This window comes from Callithrix jacchus, chromosome 3, assembly GCF_049354715.1.
Source record: "Callithrix jacchus isolate 240 chromosome 3, calJac240_pri, whole genome shotgun sequence".
NCBI classification, from domain to species: Eukaryota; Metazoa; Chordata; class Mammalia; order Primates; family Cebidae; genus Callithrix; species Callithrix jacchus.
Window position 1 is genome coordinate 15,314,019 of NC_133504.1, and position 20,630 is coordinate 15,334,648.

The following is a 20,630-nucleotide window of genomic DNA, read 5'->3' on the forward strand; positions in this document are numbered from 1 at the left end:
GCTGATCCCAACTTGTTTTTCTCCTCCTTTGCCTGTGTCCTAAATAATAACCTCTACCTCACATCTTTCCATAGTTATCAACCTTGCTTTTAATAAGTGAAACTTTCTTAAAGAAATGCTTCCAAAGGGAACAGAAGGAAACTAAAATATTTCACCTCCAAATATATTTTCTTGACATACTTCAAGATGATTATTCAGAAAAGCTGGAAATTCAAGGGTAGCTGAAAAATTGCCTTGGTAACCAGGCTTTTTCTGAGACCTTCCTTTGACTGGGTCAGAAAGATTAACAGAGAGATTGGCACTTTTAAAAGTCTGAAGGAGGGATGCCATGTTTGGGTCCCCTTCCATAAACACTCTCGTGGAAGCCATCTTTCTCTCTCCTGGATTTCTCATCTGGGGTCCCCTTCCACACTCTGTGGAAGCCTGTCTTCCCCTCCTAAACTCCGTCTCTCTCTAGTTCTTTCCATTCACTGTGGAAGCTGCTTTCCTCTTCTGGATTCCATCTTCCTGGATTCTGTCACATATAATGAGACTTAGCTGTTTCTTTCTCTCTCCTCCTGTTTCTCTCGCTCTTTCTAAATAAATTATTTTCTACAAACACTTTGGAGTCCAGCATTTACTGCGCAGTGTGCCCTGGTCCTCTCTCTCATTCTTGGGAGGGCAGGAGGACAAGAACCTGGAGAAAGATCCTCTCAGGGGAGCTGAGGGCACCCCAAATCCCTGAACCCCAAGATTACATTTTGGAGAGCCAGCCAGGAGAGGGGTACACCTGAAGAGGGGTACAGCCAGGGCAGGGGTGCAGCCAAAGAAGAAGACTTCAAATCATGAGTAAAAGTGGCCCCATTCTGTCCTGTCTCTTTAGGACACGGGAAGTGGCCGCAGCCAGTCAGGGCTGAGAGGAACATGAGTGGGCGCCTTGGAGCCACGACCCAGCCCCTCCTAAGCGTGGGGCCAGCCAGAATTAAAAGTGCAGTTTTTGGCCGGGCGCGGTGGCTCACGCCTGTAATCCCAGCACTTTGGGAGGCCGCGGGTGGATCACGAGGTCAAGAGATTGAGACCATCCAGGTCAACATGGTGAAACCCCGTCTCTACTAAAATAAAAAAAATTAGCTGGGCACGGTGGTGCGTGCCTGTAATCTCAGCTACTCGGGAGGCTGAGGCAGGAGAATTGCCTGAACCCAGGAGGTGGAGGTTGCAGTGAGCCGAGATCGCGCCATTGCACTCCAGCCTAGGTAACAAGAGCGAAACTCCGTCTCAGAAAAAAAGAAAAAGAAAAAAAAAAACGCAGTTTTTTTTAACTTTCAAGCTCTCTCTCTCCTTTCTGTCTCCTCTATCCTTCAGATATTAGCTCTGGGACCAAAACCTGAGGGACCCTGTGGGGCAAAGCGGGCTAACACGGCCCCAGGGCCTTTTGCCCCTCGCCACAGGGACCAGCCCAGCCCCAGGGGTGGAACCGAGCAGCTGTGGGCTGGAGAAAACAGCCGGGAGGGGCGAGGTACATCCGGAGCCGCGGGGACAGGGAGCGCGGCAGCTGGCGCATGGCTCTAGCAGGCCCCTCCGGCCTTCCCCGGGCCCAGGCAGCAGGGTAAAAAGGCTCCCCAGGGCGTTTGCCTGCGGGCCACGGGTCCCTTTGTGTGGGCAGCAGCTCGGTACGTGGCCCAGGCATGCAAGTGGTTCTGGCGGGGTCCACGTGGCAACTGACAGCTGCAGGGGCGGGGGAACTCACGGTGGCCCAGCAGCCGAGAACAGGGGGGAACACGGCTTTTAAACCGACGCGGCCAGCGGCTTTTCTCTGTGCGGCTCGGAGGGAAACGAAGCAATGGAAGCTGCTGGCCGTCAGCCCCGCCCGGCTTTTAGGCAGGCCACACCGCCTCAGGGTGCAGTATTCTCTTTCAAAATATGGCTTACGAAAGCTTTCTGCCTTCCCTCAGTGGAAGGGGGCTGTTTGCAGAGTTGGTTAAGGTGTTGCAACTGCAAGGTTGCTGGTTCGAGTCCGTGGTGGAGTCAGTCTTGAATTGGTGAGACCTTTTGGGGAAATTCAAAAGCTGAAGGCTCTGGGACTTTGTTTGGTGTATAATTTGTCTTGCTTAGGATTGGCTCTCTCTCTGACAGAACTTTTCCATCTGGAAGATCATAGTTAAACTGGTTCCAGGGCCAAGTAATCAATGGCAGGTGTCACAATCTTAAGAGCGTTTTCTTACAATGGAAGATGGGTTGGGAAAAGGAGGCCCAGGTCCTGAGGGTCGTGTTCCAGCCTCAGCCATGCCCGGCCTGCCTTCTTTGAGCTGTGTGCTCTAATGGCCCCTCCCTAGAAGTTCACCCTTCTGGGGCAGTTTTATAATCTGGCTTGTGTAAATTGGACTTTTCCTGGGAAATGCTGGTACCTATATCCTAAGCCTCACTGGTCTTGTTGGGGCTCCTTGGTATGTGACTACCCACCCCAATAGCTCCTCTTGTTCCATCACTCTGTGGTACTCACTGGAGGTCATGCAGGCAGTGAGTGGTCCTATGTCGCTGGTAGGTCGTAATTGGAATCCAGTACGTGGGGGCCCCTCTGATAAGATGGATCACACATCTTGGGCACACGAAATTTCAGCATACTGACTGAAAAACGTTTCATTTCAGTACCCATTTTGCCTGGGGGACGCCTCAGGTCGAAGTGGCCGTAATTTCTTTAACTGAGGGTGCAAATGCGGGCATCCCTTGCATTTGATTTCAGATGGGTGCTTCTATTCCCAAGCTCAAGTCTCCATTAAAATATATACTTGAAAACTGGGACCAAGTTAGTACACAGTCTTTAAAGAAGAAGTGGCTTATTTTTCTCTGCCAAACAGGTTTTCCTCTGCCGAATGGAAAACCTAACCTCCAAAGGTAAGGGAAGAAAACCCAGCAGTTTTCTTTGAGTGACTATGGGAGGCTTAAGGAAGTACACCCTCCTGTCACCAGACTCCATAGAGGGTCAGTTAATAATAAAGGACCAGTTTATTCCTTATTCAGCAGCAAATATCCAGAGGAAGCTCTAGAAGCTGGCCTAGCAGAGCCTAGAGTCATTATTGAACCAGGCAATTTCCATGTTTTATGCTAGAGACCAGGAGGGACAGGCTGAAAGAGATACGAGAGATCAGCCTTGGTCATGGCCTTCAGGCAAGCAGACCCCAGGGGCTCAAATGAGAGAAAGACTTGGGTTAGCCGCCAGCCTGGCACAACTTGTTACCAGTGCAGTCTGAAGGGACATTTTGTAAGAAATTGTCCCCAGAGGAATGGACCACCATCTCGTCCATGCCCACTGTGCCAAGGAAATCACTGGAAAGCACACTGACCCAGCGGATGAAGGTTCTCAGGGCCTGAGGTGTCTGACCAGATGACCCAATGGCAGGACGGAAAGTTCCTGGAACAACAGCACGAGCCATCACCCTCACAGAGCCCCGGGTAAAGCTGACCATAGAAGTCCAAGAAGTTAATCTTCTGCACACTGCATGGCCTTCTCAGTATTTCTCTCCTGCCCTGGAGACTTGGTGCTTGTTAATTCTCTCCCCTCAGACTCTCCCTCTGTAGGCCCATCCTGGGAAGGACCATTATTGGTCATTCTGTCCGCTCCAATAGCAGTTAAGGAAATAGACTCATAGATTCATCACACTTAGTTGAAGCCTTGAATATCCCCTGAGGAAAGTCACAGACCCTTCACTCCACAGCTTGAAGTTCCAGGAGACCACCCTTCATATCCCTGTGAGCCATGACGAGATCAACATCTGCTTTTTCCAACAGGAACCTCAGGGAAGTAACCACTCATGTCTAATTTATATCCTGGCATTAATAGGACTATAACCCTCAACTTTGCTATCTCTTGAACTACGAGTATCCTTTTCATAGTGGGAAGGGAACCTGCCTCTTTCTAGGAAAAAATGCTGCTATTTTGAAAACCAAACCATAAGGTCACAAATAATCCTGCCTCTGGAACCCCGGATGTCCTCGGCTCATGAGCTCTATTGTGGACCTCTAGATCACGCTGCCCCCCTGAAAGGCTCCCCTCTGGAGGAAACCTCAACGCAGGGCCTCTTCTATGCCCCATTTCAGCAGGAAGTAAAGAGGATTTACGCCCGTGTTCCAAAAGTTGGGCTTTTCTGTTCAGAGAGAGGGAGGGAATGAGGGAAGGTGTTCTCTTTCCAGGGTCCGCAAAGGGGTAAAGTTTAAACAGCAAGAATTTCCCAGCGCCATGCCCCCCTCTCATCTTTCTCCATCCAGGAGATTTAATGGTTTATGTTTGAATTTTGCGGGCGCGGGAAGAAACTAAGAGTCAGTCACTCCAGCGGGAGTTCTAAGGAACTCCTTTCATTGGTCAGGGGTCTTGGAGAAGGTGGGGGTTCCTCCCAGGTTAAAAGTCCCCTTTTTCCACATCCCTTCGGACTCCATGTTTGGGTCCCCTTCCACGAACACTCTGGTGGAAGCCATCTTTCTCTCTTCCGGATTTCCCCTCTGGGGTCCCCTTCCACACGCTCTCATGGAAGCTTCTCTTCCTCTCCTAAACTCCATCTCTCTCTACTTCTTTCCACTCAGTGTGGAAGCTGCTCTCCTCTCCTGGATTCCATCTTTCTGGATTCTCTCACTCAGCATGAGAGTTAGCTGTTTCTTTCTCTCTCCTCTTGTTTCTCTCTCTCTCTCTAAATAAATCACTTTCTACAAACAAACAAAGTCTGAAGGAAACATGTACCATGCATTCCCAGGGAGGACTGAGCCCTGCAAGGTTTCATCTGCATAGAAAGACCACCTCTGCAAGCCCTAGCTCCTCTTCTCCCTCTCCCATAACCTGTCTTGCCACCATTACCTGCTGTCCATGATAAAAGCCCCAATACTTTCTGTAGCCTCAAGATGGAATATGTAAGATTCTCTACCCCACTGGGGTTGAGGTAATCACTCTGGTTCTCTGTGCACATTAATAAATTTGTATGCTATTTCTCCTATTTATCTGTCTTTGCTCAGTTGGTTTTCAGTGAACTTTCAGAGAGCAAAGGACAAGTCTTCCCTTGGCACCAACAAGGTTATATAATGAAAAATTTCTAGCCTGGCGCTGTGGCTCACGCCTATAGTCCCAGCACTTTGGGAGGCTGAGGCGGATCACCAGAGGTCAGGAGTTCAAGACCAGCCTGGCCAACATGGTAAAACCCCACTTCTACTAAAAATACAAAAATTAGCCAGGCGTGGTGGTGCAAACCTGTAGTCCCAGCTACTCTGGAGGCTGAGGCAGGAGAGTTGCTTGAACCCGGGAGGTGGAGGTTGCAGTGAGCAGAGATCATGCCATTGTACTACAGCCTGGGAAACAAGAGCAAAACTCTGTCTAAAAAAAAAAAATTCTATTCATCTCAGAATTTCACAAGTTTAGCTAAAGCCTCAATTTTGAGTCCCATGGTTGGTAACTATCTCCATATTTAAAACAAAACCAAACAAGTGCTAGTTATGTTTCCACAGGACTTGCGAAAAGGAGGTTTAGGGAATGAAATTGAATGAGGGATGAGTGAGAAGAATATTTTGGAAGCAGTACCTTAGGATTTGATGGACAATTAGGTGACAGGAATGAGAAGGCAGAAATACTGGATAATTAGAGTAAAATATAATGTACTAAGTGGGCTAATGAATTAATTTACATATTTTTATTGAATTCCCACATAAAATTCTGTAACTTATTACATTTCAGGTGAGATAATGGCCTCTCTATTCCTGAGATCTAGGATACTGACACCACTTCCATCATCATTTTAAGATAAATGAATCAAACATCAACATATTGATCTATTCACTTATACCAAAAGAAAGACAACATCATGATTTTGATGATTAAAAGCCAGTGTATGATGATTTCTATCTTTAGTATATTCCACATTTCACATATTTTACTGGGAATGTTAAAAATATTTATGAATTATATTTAGTGTTGAAAGATATCACCATCTTTCTCAAGCATGTGGCAAACCAGTTTGATACTGAGAAACTATGTGGTTAACTGACTAAGATTATGGACTCTGGAGTATTTTGTCTTGGGCATGAATTTTGCCTTTCCATTTATTATGAGAATTTGGGCAAGTGCTTAATCTCTTTGTGGATTAATTCGCTCCTCTGTAAAGTGGGGATAACAGTATTTTTCTTTGGTTGTGAGAGTTATATTAGCTAAAAGAAACCCTTAGAACAATGCCTGAGAGTTAGCACATGGTACTCGGTTTATGTTATAATTGTTATTTTGTATTTCAAGATTATGATACAATTCCATGGGAAAAAAACAAAAAATAGTTCTAATTTTTAGAATTCAAATATTATTTTGAATAAGTCTTCAGGAAATAGGTTGGTAAGATGTCTGCGGTGATCCTAAAACTCAGCTTATGAATTAATTTCCAAAATCTATCAGTTATCTTTTTTTTTTTTTTTTTTTGAGACAGAGTCTCGCTCTGTTTCCCAGGATAAAGTGCAGTGGTGCACTCTTGGCTTACTGAAGCCTCAACCTCCTAGGATCAAGCGATCCTCCCACCTCACCCTCCCAAGTAGCTGGGACTACAGGCATGCATCGCAATACCTAGCTAATTTTTTGTTTAATTTTGTAGAGATGAGGTCTCACTATGTTGCCCAGGCTGTTCTCAAACTCCTGAGCTCTGGCGATATGCCTGCCTCAGCCTCCCGAAGTGCTGCTGGGACTACAGGCGTGAGCCACCAATTGATCTTTATTGAACAAATGTATTACTGTTACTCTTTGCTTTAGTCACAGTTCATGTTAGTCAGTTTCCAGAATGGTGATGCATTTCCAAATGTTATGTTGAACACTTGTAATTTTTATTGACTACTTCCATTCCCCTCTCATAAGAATAACTGTAATCCCTTGTAACTGAAGTGCATCTACAACACCCCTGCCAGGAGTATACCTCTTCCATTACATGAGAAAAAGCTGTATAGATGTTTCTGTGGCATTTTAGTGATATGCTCTGCATTTATCCATGCATTCTGCTAAAATATTCTTATTTATTTTTCGTATTATCTTCTCCCCATTAGATAGCAATGTTCCTCCAGGTAAGCAGTCATGTCCATTTTATTTTATTTTTCCACTTGCTCACAGCATAAATATATATACTTTTGGGTGTGCTTTACATGAAAAGGCAGCGTAAGGTTCTTTGGGGACTGACTTACTGAAATAACTCCTCCAGTATGAATCTTGAAAGAACTAGGTCAATAAGCCATAGAATTATATAATTTTTTTTTTAGCTTGAAGAGACCTTAGAGATCACTTTTTCCAGATCCTTCATCTTAGAAATTAGGAAATGAGCCAGGATTACAACTTGTCTTCTCAACTGTCAAGTCCTGTGCTCTTTCAGCCTCATCAACTGCCTCTTGGATTGAGTTGTTTATTTTCCAGGTGATTTCTGCATTTTATGATGTGTGTGCGTTCGTGTGTATGTGTATAGTTTCTAGGACTTTATAACCTTGTCCAATTACAGAAATATATTTTATGTAGAAGAAAGAGGAGATGACAAAGTATAAATTAAAGTGAGGATTGTCTTTTCCTCTTTTCTTTATTAATATTATAATTAAGAAACAAAATGGTACACAGAAGACAAGGGAACATAAAATTATCATTTCAAGCCTGTCTTTTGGAATAATCTGTTTCCAGACTCCCCTTAGACATCTTGGCTACCGAGTCCGTTGCGAGGTGCTGCGACAACGTGTGTGTGATGTGCATTCAATGTATTTAGGAGAAAGACTTTGCACGTGCGTCTCCTGAGAGTGAAAGGGGGCGAGGTGGGGGCCTCTGGGGAGGAAGCGCTCAGTGAACGGGAGGGCAATGCGCTCCGACCAGGGGCGGCAGGTGGAAAGAGGGAGGGGTCTGCGCGCCCGCAGAGTCACCAGGCGCCCTGCGAGTTGTCTCCGCTGGGAGGGGCGAGGCTGTCACTTGCCGGGGCGCGAGGAGCCCGAGCGCGGCTTGGAGAACTTGGCCCCGCTCAGCGCCTGGTCACTCGCTCTCCTCCGGGGACAGCAGAGAAGCAGGACCTGGGCCATGGGTGAGTGCGCGGGCGGGCGCCGACACTCCGCCCAAAGGCTCGGCCTCGGGAATGGGCGTTATAGAAAGAAAATGAAGGTTTCTTGGCCTCAGACTGCGTTCGTCCCGGCTCTGTCCTCCACCCCCAGCCCCCCGCTTGTCTCTGGAATTGTCTCCGGGAGCTGGGCGACGGGGCTGGGGTGGCACCTGGGGGCGAGGGAGGGTGCCCGGCTGCTCACAGTGGGCCGGGAGGGTGGGAGGCTGCGCCCCACAGATCCTCCGCGCCGGCCCCAGGACCCAGGCCTGGAGGTCCCGTCTGCCGCGCTTGGGGCGGTATCTGGGGAATAAAGAGAGACGAAGAGACCCGGGATCCGAAGAGCGAGCGGATTCCAGGGAGATCTCTGTCCTCTCGAGTTCCCACGTTTTTCTGTTCTCTTTGGGGAGCAAGTTGAGACGGGGCGCGAGAAATGGAAACTTCCTCAAACTTCCACTTGGTACAGGTTTGAGCAGAGGAAGGTGCAGGGGCGGGCGAGACGGGGCACAGTTTCCAGTCCCGGCCCAAACGCAGCGCCCGTGTGCACAAAAGGTCTGGGGCTGAGGCTGAAGGCTGATTCTTCCTAAATTCGACCCGGGTGTAGACAGCGTGGTGAAAGGGGCGTCCGCACGGGCTCGGGTCACTGGACCGCCGAGTTGGGCGCAGTTCAGCTTCGCTCGAGTTTCCAGGCAGGGTCCGCTGATTCGGTGTTCAACGGCCGCAGCTTGGAACCAGCCAGGAATGTGGCTGTGTGTGGCGGAGGGGAGGAAGAACTGGGGTGAAACAGCCGATTCAAACCCAGCACTAGGACGCAGTGGCCCACGAGGAACCTCGAGGAGCCAGAGGGAGGCTGGGGAGGAGAAAGCACCCCACCCCGGGACTGGCGTCTCCGAAGGCGCAGGGGCGACGCTGCTCTTCCAAGTCACCGACTGCGCTCCACCCGCCCGCAGCCCGGGTTACCTTCCAACCCCAGCGCGCTCACTGCTTCCAACCAAAGCCCCCTGGGCGCCCCTCTCCCGGGCCTCTCCCTTGTCCTTTGTTGTGAGGGATTTCTTCCAGAGTAAAGGAGGCCTTGGGGACTGACGTGCTCGGGTTGAAATTCCTATATTCCCACAGGCTCAAGGGTTAGGGGATGCTTTGACTACTAATCACTGGAGTTCATAGACACTAGCCAACTTGGAAGAAAGGAAAAAAGAGAAAGCTGAGGACATTTTTGCCTATGAATGTTAGCTGTGATCAAGACATTCATAGTCCCTTCTTGCTTGACCCTTGGAAGTCTTGGAAGGACCCGTTTTCAGGGCTTTTGTATAAACAGTGTTGGAAATGGTCTTAAGAAGGACTGTCTAAATGTTTTCTGAAAAGGAAGCAGTATTTTCAGGTTAAAAAAGAAAGATAAAACATTTTCTCAAGTGTGGCAGAGAGTATTTCAGGCTTTTTTTTTTATTTATTTGGTTGCACTGGAGCCTATAAACTCTTGTTTATATGTTCACACAGAAGAAAAGCTGTCATGAATGGAAAGTCAAAATAATTGACTTGATGTAATCTATTCATTAGCTCTAGTAAAAGCATTAAGATGCCATTTGGATCCAACATAATAAAATGTCTAGAAAATATTACATAATTTACCTTAGTAACCCCAGAGGGTTAGCTCCAGAGGACTGGCTATCAAAAGTAAGGTATTCATAATTTCAAAGTTAATTATTTCTTTAATTTCCATTTCCATACTATAATGGAAACAGTTTGTCCTGGATTTTACTTCAATGCCCATGGATAATTATCAATCATCCGTATTATATGAAGGTGTTGTGGGGGATGGTATGAAGTTAACAGCTGAGTTGTCAGGATCCGATCCAAAGCTTGGTCTGTAACTCCTAGAAACTCTCTTTCCTGTCTGTAATCTGAAGGATACCTAAAATTTTTCTGTTCCTTCTTCTGCCAGAAGTGGATGACATTTTTCCTATTGTAATTGAGGTCATCAAAACTCATGTAGTCGGGGCCTAGTAGGAGAGATTAGAAATATTCCTGAACTCTCTTTAGGTGGTGGTAAAAGAAGCAAGTGAGGAAGCTAGAGGTGAGGGAAGTAGAGGAAAGAACAAGCGTGTAGCAAGGGAGAGTGAGAGCATGAAGCCGGAACTCAGGACCAAGATTCAAATATGCTGGCCAGAGAACAGGAAATGCCAATGAGCAGTGAGAAGCAAAGGGGGAAAGCAGGAAGGAAGAGCCTACAGGAAATAGAAAACATTTGGCGACTTAAGGCCCTATTTCTCCTCTTGCTTTTAATTTACTTATGAAAAACACAACTTCACTACTTAGAACCTCTTCTCTGTAGTTGTAGTAGGGATGGTAGGGAGTTTAGCCCTGGAGTCCAAATTGCTGGGGTAAGAGGGAAAAACAGCTTAGGAGAATGCTGGATTGGGCCAACAGATGAAATCCATCTTTTTTCCTGGTATCACGACAACTAAAATGTTATCACTTAAAGAAAGGAAGATAGTGCCGCGGGGATGACTGTAGCAATCAATTCTCGTTTGTCTCAGAAGAAGAAATCTGAGCTCTAGCATTGTGGAAGAATGAGAGTAATTGGTTAATCAAATATTCTGAATAATTTATAGTCTTCATCTTCATAATGCACAAGGCTGAATGTAAAAAAAAGTGATTTGCAAAGTAGGCAAATTGCAATTTTGGCACCTCTTCCTTCCATTGTTTGATTTCCTCATTGATGCCCTGGGCTTGTATAGGTATGCGGGAGGGTTTTTCCTCCACTCCAAAATGTTACTCTGCAGAAAGGATACAACAGAATAGTTTACACTAAAGAAAAAAAAAATGCAGGGCTAACCCATTGCTAAGTGTATTTACATTTTAACTTCAAGGTGAACTTTAACCTGCAAATCTCTAATTGTGGAGTTTCAGGCTCCATTGGAAAGATAGGTCAGGAATATTTTTAATTTTTCTCCTTAACACACTTACTGTTCTACTTGACCACATATATTTCACTATGAGTCCACTGATTATTGTTTTGTTTAAAAAATGATGTTGAATATGATTTGGTTTGACAGATATTATGAAGAGTTTAATGGGAGTGGTACTGAACCTGGCTTGGAAGGGAAGTGGTTCTAGGCAGAAGGAGCTCCTTCTCTAGGCAGTAAGGAGATGAGTTTGGGGAACAGTAAGATATGGAGTGGGATTGACAGGATGGGATTTGATTTTGGAGAGCCTGTAAAAGCAATGAGAGGAATTTAGAATTTACATGATAGGAAGTAGGATGTCATGGAAGGTTTTAGAGCGGGAAAGACACAATGAGATTAGTGATTAAGGAAGGTAAGTGGAAAATATTGTTTAAAACAGAATAAGTTGAAGAGGACAGACCCAGTTTTCACAGTAATCCTGGGGTAATATGAAATATGTCTAAGCCATTATGGGAATAATATTATATGATATATATCTATAATATGATAATAATAGACTATAATATATGTCCATGCCAGTGGAACTGGAGAGCAAAAGATGGATGAGAGATAGGCCAAACAAAAAATCTATAAAATTAGGCAATGAAGCAATAAAAGAATAAATAGAAGATTTTATCTAGAAGTTTGAAATCTTGAAGATTGGGGAAGTAGTGGGTCCCTTGATAGAATACTTAAAGGATAAACCAAATGTTTATTTTCTGCATGTTTTGCAGGGGAAATTAATTTCATATTTGAAATGTTATTAACAAGTGATAGCAAGGCTGGGTGCGGTGGCTACACCTGTAATCCCAGCACTTTGGGAGGCAGGCCAAGGTGGGTAGATCACTTGAAGCCAGGTGTGAGCAACATAGGGAGACTGTCTCTACTAAAAACACAAGAAATAGCCGGGTGTTGTGGCACGTGTTTATACTCCCAGCTACTTGGGAAGCTGAGGCACGAGAATCGCTTGAACCCATGAGGCAGTGAGCCAAGATTGCACCATTACACTCCAGCCTGAACAACAGAGAGAGACTCAGTCTCAAACAAAAAGAAAAAAAAAGGTGATAGCAAGATATCTAAACATAAATATTTTGTATATTAGGAACACACAATGATAATTTAATTAGATCACGGGAACAAGAAGGAAAACAAAGATGAAAGGGTGACCAACATTTAGTGAGCGGAAATCCCATAAACTGAATTATCTATTTGAAAGTGTGAGTATAAGGAGTACTGGTTGAAGGGCAGGAAGGGAAAGGATAAACGCTGTTTGATTGAAGACGGAGACCAGCCACATGACATGTGCTAAATGCCCTAACCTGAGAACAGTGAAATGTGACAACTTAAACATTCCTTGCTGGGCGCGGTGGCTCACGCCTATAATCCGGAGTCCGAGGCGGGTGGATCATGAGGTCAAGAGATTGAGACCATCTTGGTCAACAAGGTGAAATCCCGTCTCTACTAAAAATACAAAAATTAGCTGGGCATGGTGGCGCGGGCCTGTAGTCCCAACTACTTGGGAGGCTGAGGCAGGAGAATTGCTTGAACCCAGGAGGCAGAGGTTGTGGTGAGCCAAGATGGTGCCATTGCACTCCAGCCTGGGTAACAAGAGTGAAACTCCATCTCAAAAAAAAAAAAAAAAATTAATTAATTAAAAAATAAATAAATAAACATTCCTTGTTAGATCCAAGTGTCTACATATTTTGACAAGAGAAAAATATCAAATAGAAATATTTTGCTCTTACTCAATTTCAGTAACAATGGAGTTTGTTAACTATCTGTAAAACTGTTTGCAAATTTAGACACAGAATAATGACAGACAGTATTGGCTTAAGCTCATACCTTTTTTTTTTTCAGGAAAACGATGACACCCTAGGCATAGTTATGAATAAAGTACAAGAGCCAAGGTGTGAAATCGGAGATGCGTCTGATAATCTCTTATGTCTTTCAATGGGTCTTATAAATCTTTGGGATCCTGCTTCCTCATTTGTTTGATGAGAGGATTGGGCAAGTTTCTCTAAATTTCTGTAGCTCAGATCCTTATCCAGGAATCATTAGAGAAAAAAAAAATGTAAAGAAGATAAGATGGAGTTATTCCCATTAAGCAAATGAAGAATACTTTTATGATGCTAGAGTACTGGACAATACTTTTACGATGCTAGAGTACTGGATAATACTTTTACGATGCTAGAGTACTGGATAATACTTTTACGGTGCTAGAGTACTGGATGATACTTTTACGATGCTAGAGTACTGGATAATACTTTTACGGTGCTAGAGTACTGGATAATACTTTTACGGTGCTAGAGTACTGGATAATACTTTTACGATGCTAGAGTACTGGATAATACTTTTACGATGCTAGAGTACTGGATAATACTTTTGATCATTTGGCTTCTTGCGTGTTATTTTCCTTAGAAAATTACGAGGTATGATAAGAGTTCCAACCTCAGCAGAGAAAGATAAAACTCATGTTCTGAGCATTTATTGCTGCATAAAATGATCTCCCAAACTAGTGGATTAAAACAACAATTTATTATTATCATTGACGGTTCTGCAGGCTTACTGTCTGCTGAGCAATTCTCATTTGAAGTTTTTGCCTTGGAAACCTGATGTCAGCAGGGGATTCTGCCATCTGAAGACAGGATTGGACTGGTTGTCCAAGAGAGCTCACATATATAGCTGGCAGTTGATGCCAGCTGTTGACAACGACATTATCTCAAGCTGTCCTGAAGTGGCTTGAGTTTTCCACAAAATAATGGCTGGGTTCCAAGAGGTAGCATCCCAAGAATGAGTATTTGAAAAAACCCAAGCAGAAGCTGCAAAGATTCTTATGATCTAGCATCAGAAGTCCCAGGACATCACTTTTCCTGCATTCTATGGGCCACATGAGTCATCAACAAGAGGAAGATTCCAGGGGAGGGAGATCAGGGCTGCCCTCTTGATGCGAGGAACAGCCTGTTCACACTCGGAAAGGAGAAATTTAGGGTTGCCGACTAATTCATCTCATTCCTAAAAGCGCTGTCTTGTTAAGTGTGCTTCACATTGGGTTTACAACTGAAAACTCAGTACAAGTTCTCAGAAAAACATGATTAAAGACTAGATTTTAAATCAGAAACAGGAAGAAATCTAAACAGTCACACTAAAATTTCACAGCAAAACATTTGAGTGTGGAAATTCATGCCTGCGTGGAAATGTGTCGGTAGAATACTGGGATAAGCTCTACTCAAAATAGTTTCAAACAAAATCAGCTAATCTTTCTTATTTACCCTTGAATCTGAGGTTTCTAAGGCTATTGTAAAGTACGGTTCACTTTGTTTAGAATGGAGTTGGTCATAAATTGGAATGTAGGTCAATTAGCATAAATCCTTTGGTCAAGATCCTCTTGTCACAATCAACTAGATGCTTTGTAGTGAACTGTTTGGGAGCATGCTTTATTTTTCAAGAATGTGTCAGTTTTACAAAATACAAAATTGGAATTGGTATCGTGTCACCAAGTCTTCACCATACCTTTCTTTTGAAGAAAAGTATTTATCGAACTAAGTAAAGTTACACTTAACAAAACTCTTCATGTATATCTCCTTTTATTGTTAACTTTATCTGACGAAGTTAGAGCTGTCTCTGTGATTACAAAAAATGGAGGCCTTTCTCCTAGACAACTGAAAAACAAAGGAAAATTAGGGTACATTATACAGGTTTAAATTCTCCAGGACAGAAGTAGTTTCAACCTAGAAATTTAGAGGCCTTAAAAAAGCATTGCTGTGTTTCAGCTTTTTTGACTTGAGGTCATTCTATTTACAACTGTTTGATAAGAGGTGAGGAGATGAGGGTAGATAGTGCAAAGCCATATACTTGATGCTAACTATCCATGCTAGACCAAGCAAACAAAACCACATCCCAATGAGAAATGAAGCCTCAGAATAATGTGTTAATTCTAAAAAGCAGTATGATAAAACAAATGCTTTTCCAGTTTAAGATATTCACTCACTGCTTATTCTAAGATATATAAGATATGCTTATATAATATACAGTAATAACAAAATAAAAATCTCTTGCTAGTTTTATAAACTTTCTTATTGTAGGACCTCTAATTTTATTGTCTAGCTAGAATAATTTAAAGCATATATAAAAACTGATTCCTGGGTCCCAAATCCCAAGACTCGGATTCAGAAGGCTTGACCTCGAGAGCTAGACCTGCAATTTTAACATATAGTACCATTGATTTTGAGACAGGAAGTCTGGGGCATGTAATGAGAAAAGCTCACAGCAGAATGCCTTTCTTCCAAGCTGACTTACAACAGTTACTTCTTCACTTACATCACTAATATAAGGCATACCCTGTCTTATTGTACTTCACTTTATTATGCTTCGTAGATACTGTGTTTCTTAACAAATTGAAAGGATCACGGAGTATTTTCCATTTTTAAGTCTTATTACATAAGAGCTATATTTCATAAGGCAATAGCTGTCATACATAGTGATTCCTTTAATGGATCCGGATAGAGTCAATTGAAAACCTTCTGGAAAGAATTCACCATTCTAGATGCCAATAAGAACATTCACGATTCATGGGAGATCAAATATCAGTATTAACTTCAGTTTGGAACAGATTGATTCCAGTCTTCATGGATAACCTCGAGGGGCTCAAGCCTTCAGCAGAGGAAGTAACTGCAGAAGTGGTGGAAACAGCAGGAGAACTAGAATTTGAAGTGGAGCCTGAAGATGTGACTGAATTGCTACAATGTCATGATGAAACTTGAATGGCTGAGGAGTTGTTTTGTATGGATGAATAATGAAAGCGGTTTCTTAGAATGGAATTTACTTCTGGTAACAGCAATAGTGTTGAAATGGAACAAAGGTTTTAAAATATTACATAAACTTAGTTTATAAAGCAGCAATAGGATTTGAGAGAATTGACTCCAATTTTGGAACTTCTACTGTGAATAAAATGCTATCCAACAGCATCACGTGCTACAGAGAAATCTTTCGTGAAATGAAGAGTCAATTGATGCAGTAATTTTATTGCCTTAAAATAAGACAAATGCAATTCATATTCTAAGAAATTGCCCAGCCACCTTCAGCAACCACACCTTGATGAGTCAGTAGCCATCAACAGAGAGGCAAGACCCTCCACCAGCAAAGAGATTATGACTTGCTGAAGGCTCAGATGATTGCAAGCACTTGTTTTCAGCAATAAAATATTGTAAAATTAAGGTGTGCACATTGGTTTTTCTTTTTTTTTTAGACAGAATGCCACTGTGCACTTTATAGACCTTAGTATAATGTAAACATAACTTTTATATGCACTGGGAAATCAAAAACTTTGTGTGATTTGCTTTATTGTGATGTTTGCTTTATTGCACTTGTTTAGAACCCAACCCCAAACACCTCTAAGGCAGGCCCGTATTATTTATTGCTTTTTAATCCTGGTCCTAATATAACCAAGAGCCACCTCTTGGAATTACCATTTACATTTCTGATTCATTTCACTATTAAACTTACTAAGTTTCTATACTTTTTTTCTCTTCTTTTTCATCAGTCACTCATCAACCTTATTGGGCGACATTCTCCAGAGTTTACAGAAACCCCTCCTCTGAAAATTACCAATGACCTCCTGTCTCATGGTTTCAGTGTCATTTATGTTAATGTAACTCTCAAATCTGCATATCTATGCCTGTCAGCTGTCTTCACCTAGCTATCCCTTTAGTCCTTCAGCCTCAATAGATTCAAACTCTCCTTTCTCTCTAATATCTGTCTTGGAAAGATGTTTGTAGAAAACGAAGGGATACTGGAAAAGGAATGTGAATATAATAAATATTTCATTATTATTACAGCTTTACACATTGCTAGGAAAATGCGGTAAAGCTATAAGTATATTGCACAGATGCCTGGAGTTTAGTAAACACTGCATCTCATGAAAGTCTTTCTTTTCTGTCTCTCTGTGTCTGCTATGGCAGCTGTTTCCTCCTTGCATTATAGTTATTTGTAGATGTGTATTTTTTCCTTCATTATGTGGGGTTATGTCCAGACTCTGAAGGCAACAACTTCTAGACAATTGACAAAGAAACCAACAAACACTCTTATCATTAAGCTATTTGTCTAGACTGCCTACTTTGGTAACTTAGAAAGATACAAAAATACAAATTTTTGGCCCTTTAAAAAGAATAATTTATTTAACATTGGTCATTGCAGGAGACAGGAAAGAAGGCAAACTGTGGAAAGGGTGTATCTGTTCAGAACAGGGTTTAGAAAACAGTTGTGGGAGGGAGTCAACGCTAGACCAAAGGCCCTTGTGAAAGAAACACTAGGGCAAGAAGGGCCTAGAACATTAAGGCAAGAAGGACTTTTCAGCCGAAAAGTAGATAAGACAGTTAGTGCACATTCAGAAGAATCAAAGAAAAAAAAAGAGTGACATATATATATATATATATATATATATATATATATATACATGTATATACGTAAACAACTGGGTTGGTTCCAGGTCTTTGCTATTGTAAACAGTGCCACAATGAACAAACATGTGCATGTGTCTTTATAACAGAATGATTTATAATCCTTTGGATATATACCAGTAATGGGATTCCCAGATCAAATGGAATTTCTATTTCTAGATCCTTGAGGAATCACCACACTGTGTTCCACAATGGTTGAACTAATTTACACTCCCACCAACAATATAAAAGTGTTCCGATTTCTCCACAGCTTCTCCAGCATCTGCTGTCTCCAGATTTTTTAATGATCACCATTCTAACTGGCGTGAGATGGTATCTCAATGTGGTTTTGATTCACATTTCTCTAATGACCAGTGATGATGAGCATTAAGAAATGAATGACCTACAGTATTCAGCATAACAGAAGGAACGGAAAGGAATACAATATATTTCGCTTTAAGGGTTTTTTCATTGATATCAGCATATTGAAATCAAAGCATTTTTAGTGAAGGAGTGAAGATACAAGTCTGCTCTTATAGGCCAGATTACAAGGACTAGAAAAAAAGAGAAGAAAAGAAAGTAAGGAAGGAAGGAAGGGAGAGAGGGGAGGGAAAGAGGAAAGTAAGGAGGGTAGGAGGAAATTTGGATGGATACAAGTTCAAGCAAAGATTTTTGTTGGGTAGGAAAGAATTGTTTCATGATTTAAGAAGGGGAATGATCTAAGGGAAAGGTAGAGACTGCAAATGCCATGGAATAGTAGAATCCCTGAGCAAGTTACTGCAAAATGATCTAATAATATACATGCATTATTTAAATATAGTTTTAAAAGTTTAAAAAATTGTCTAAGAATATTTGATGGCATTTGGGGCTTTTAAATGATAAGATATGCTTCTCGACTGATTTAAATTGTGATGTAATACAGTACGTCTAGTAAACTTGCTTTATACGTCTGTTCTGAAAACTGCATTGTGTTCATTTTTCTTGTATTTTATTTATAAAGACAATTTATACCTTAATGGTAGAAATACATAGATAAACATATGACCTATATTCAAACTGTGAAACGAATCAACAGAGATGAAGCATACTGTGGTTAAATGATCACTACACTAGGAGTCAGGAGATAATTGTTCTTATCCCAGTAACTCACTATTATTGATCTGTGCCACCTTGGGCCTAAGGTATATACAAAGGACTTGGATTAAGTAGCCTATAAGATTTCACTCAGCTCTCTAGATGCGTATAAACTAATCGATCAATCATCATCAAGTTATGAAAATGATGCTCCCATAGCAGCGTTTCTCAAACTGACACAGATCTTTCCTTGTTAGTAATTCTTCTGTGTTTTCAGTCCTGACTTTCTGACAGAGAAGACACCTAAGGCTTCAACCAGAAGATTTGGGTGTCTTTCTTTCTTCACGTCTTTAGATTTTTTTTTTCTGTTTATTAAATGAGGATAAGAAAAACATAGAAACAAAGCAAGCACCAAATGTACACTATTACCATGAATTATCTGAAGCTTCCTTAGGCTACATGTACCTTACTTACTTATAACTCATTATATATTATTAATTAATGAGGGAACTAGTTGATACATTTTAACATGTAAATTTATATTTTTTATGCCAACAACTCTAGACTTTGAGGTTGCTATTTACATGTTTCTCTCTCTCTCTCTCTCTCTCTCTCTCTCTCTCTCTCTCTCTCTCTCTCTCTCTCTCTCTGTGTGTGTGTGTGTGTGTGTGTGGGGCGGGGGGAGTTCTTATCTTTTTCATTATGATGGATTTCTTTCATTTTTGTATATGTGAGTACAAGATAGTGTTTTGTGTAGTTGTTACAATGGAGTCATTCTACAAGTCCTAGGAATGATTCATTCAAAATGAATCATTTTACGAGTTCTAGAAATGGTGTTTGTTCCATTGGCAATGTTACCTCCAGGTAAAAATGACCATCATGGTTAAATCCTAGTCTGTACATCTGAAACTAATATACTGTGGTTTTGTTTTTATTTTAAAGAACTATCAGGGCATAGAACAGATGATGTCTGATAAAATATAACCTCGTGCTGGCTTATTTTTTTCTGGGTGTAACATTTTTTGTTTGCTCTTTCTTTTATTAAGAAAAATAAATTAAAGTGCTGAATGGAATTGTGCATTCAAAAAATTTTGAAGACATGTTATATTTTGAAGTTTTTTAAATTAAAGTAAGTAAACTCTCTATTTCCATCTAGATTTGAAGTGCAAATAATGAACTTATGGATATGTGAAATTATCTGCATTCTTATTTTAGTTTTTTTGCTAAATGGTATAAAAAGATAAAAATTCATAGGGATATACTTGATATATGAGATGTGTGACGAGGTTATACATTTCGTCACTGTTTTACATATTTTTTTCCCCTTCTAAAGAAAGATTTAAGCCAGACCTGTAATTCCAGCACTGTGGGAGGTGGAGGCAGGTGGGTCACTTAAGGTCAGGAGTTCGAGACCAGTCTGGCCAACATGGTGAAACCCCATGTCTACTAAAAACACTCACACACACACAAATAGCTGGGTGTGGTTGCACAAAACTGTAGTTTCAGCTACTTGGTAGGCTGAGGCAGGAGAATCGCTTGAACCCGGGAGGCAGAGGTTGCAGTGAGATCATGCCACTGCACTCCAGTCTGGGGTACGAGAGCAAAACTCCATCTTAAAAAAAAAGAAATATTTAAAAAGAAGAATAAAATGTTATTTGTTAATTATATATAAGAAATCAAATTCCTCTAAAGAAAAAAGATGGAGCAACTATTAATATAACTATACAATTTGTAAATAGTTGGTTCCTTGGGTATAAATGGCATAGAGATAATTACAAAAATTAGTGTTAGTTCCATTCATTCAGCAGCACATGATAAATATATCCTGGTTTAAATCATCTGACAGGTAAAGGGATACTCAATTCAAGAAAGGTCAAATATTTTAAAATACCAATGATAATTCACATATCTCATTGTATCATCTTAGGATCACTGTTGTGGCAGAATTTTTGTAGATAGGGCCACCAACAATTTCCTGATTAAAAAAGCAAACAAAAAAAAAACTACTGCACTTAAATTTATTTTAATATTGACTTGATTGAACAAGTATTTCTTAAGGTCTACTGAAGGGTCTATCACATGCTCACCCTTGCTCTGCATGTAATGACATAATAAAGGATGCGGGGTAAGTATAA

General features: G+C 41.7%; 1 protein-coding gene across 1 annotated transcript in view; it reads left to right on the forward strand.

The window, feature by feature from the left end:
• Positions 1 to 7,919: 7,919 nt before the first annotated feature.
• Positions 7,920 to 20,630, forward strand: part of GPM6A (glycoprotein M6A) — a 379,853-nt gene continuing 367,142 nt past the window's right edge. Inside the window, exon 1 of the mRNA XM_002745202.6 lies at positions 7,920 to 8,033. Coding sequence (XP_002745248.4) covers positions 8,030 to 8,033 — 4 coding nt within the window. The 5' untranslated portion in view covers positions 7,920 to 8,029. The remainder of the gene's footprint in view (positions 8,034 to 20,630) is intronic.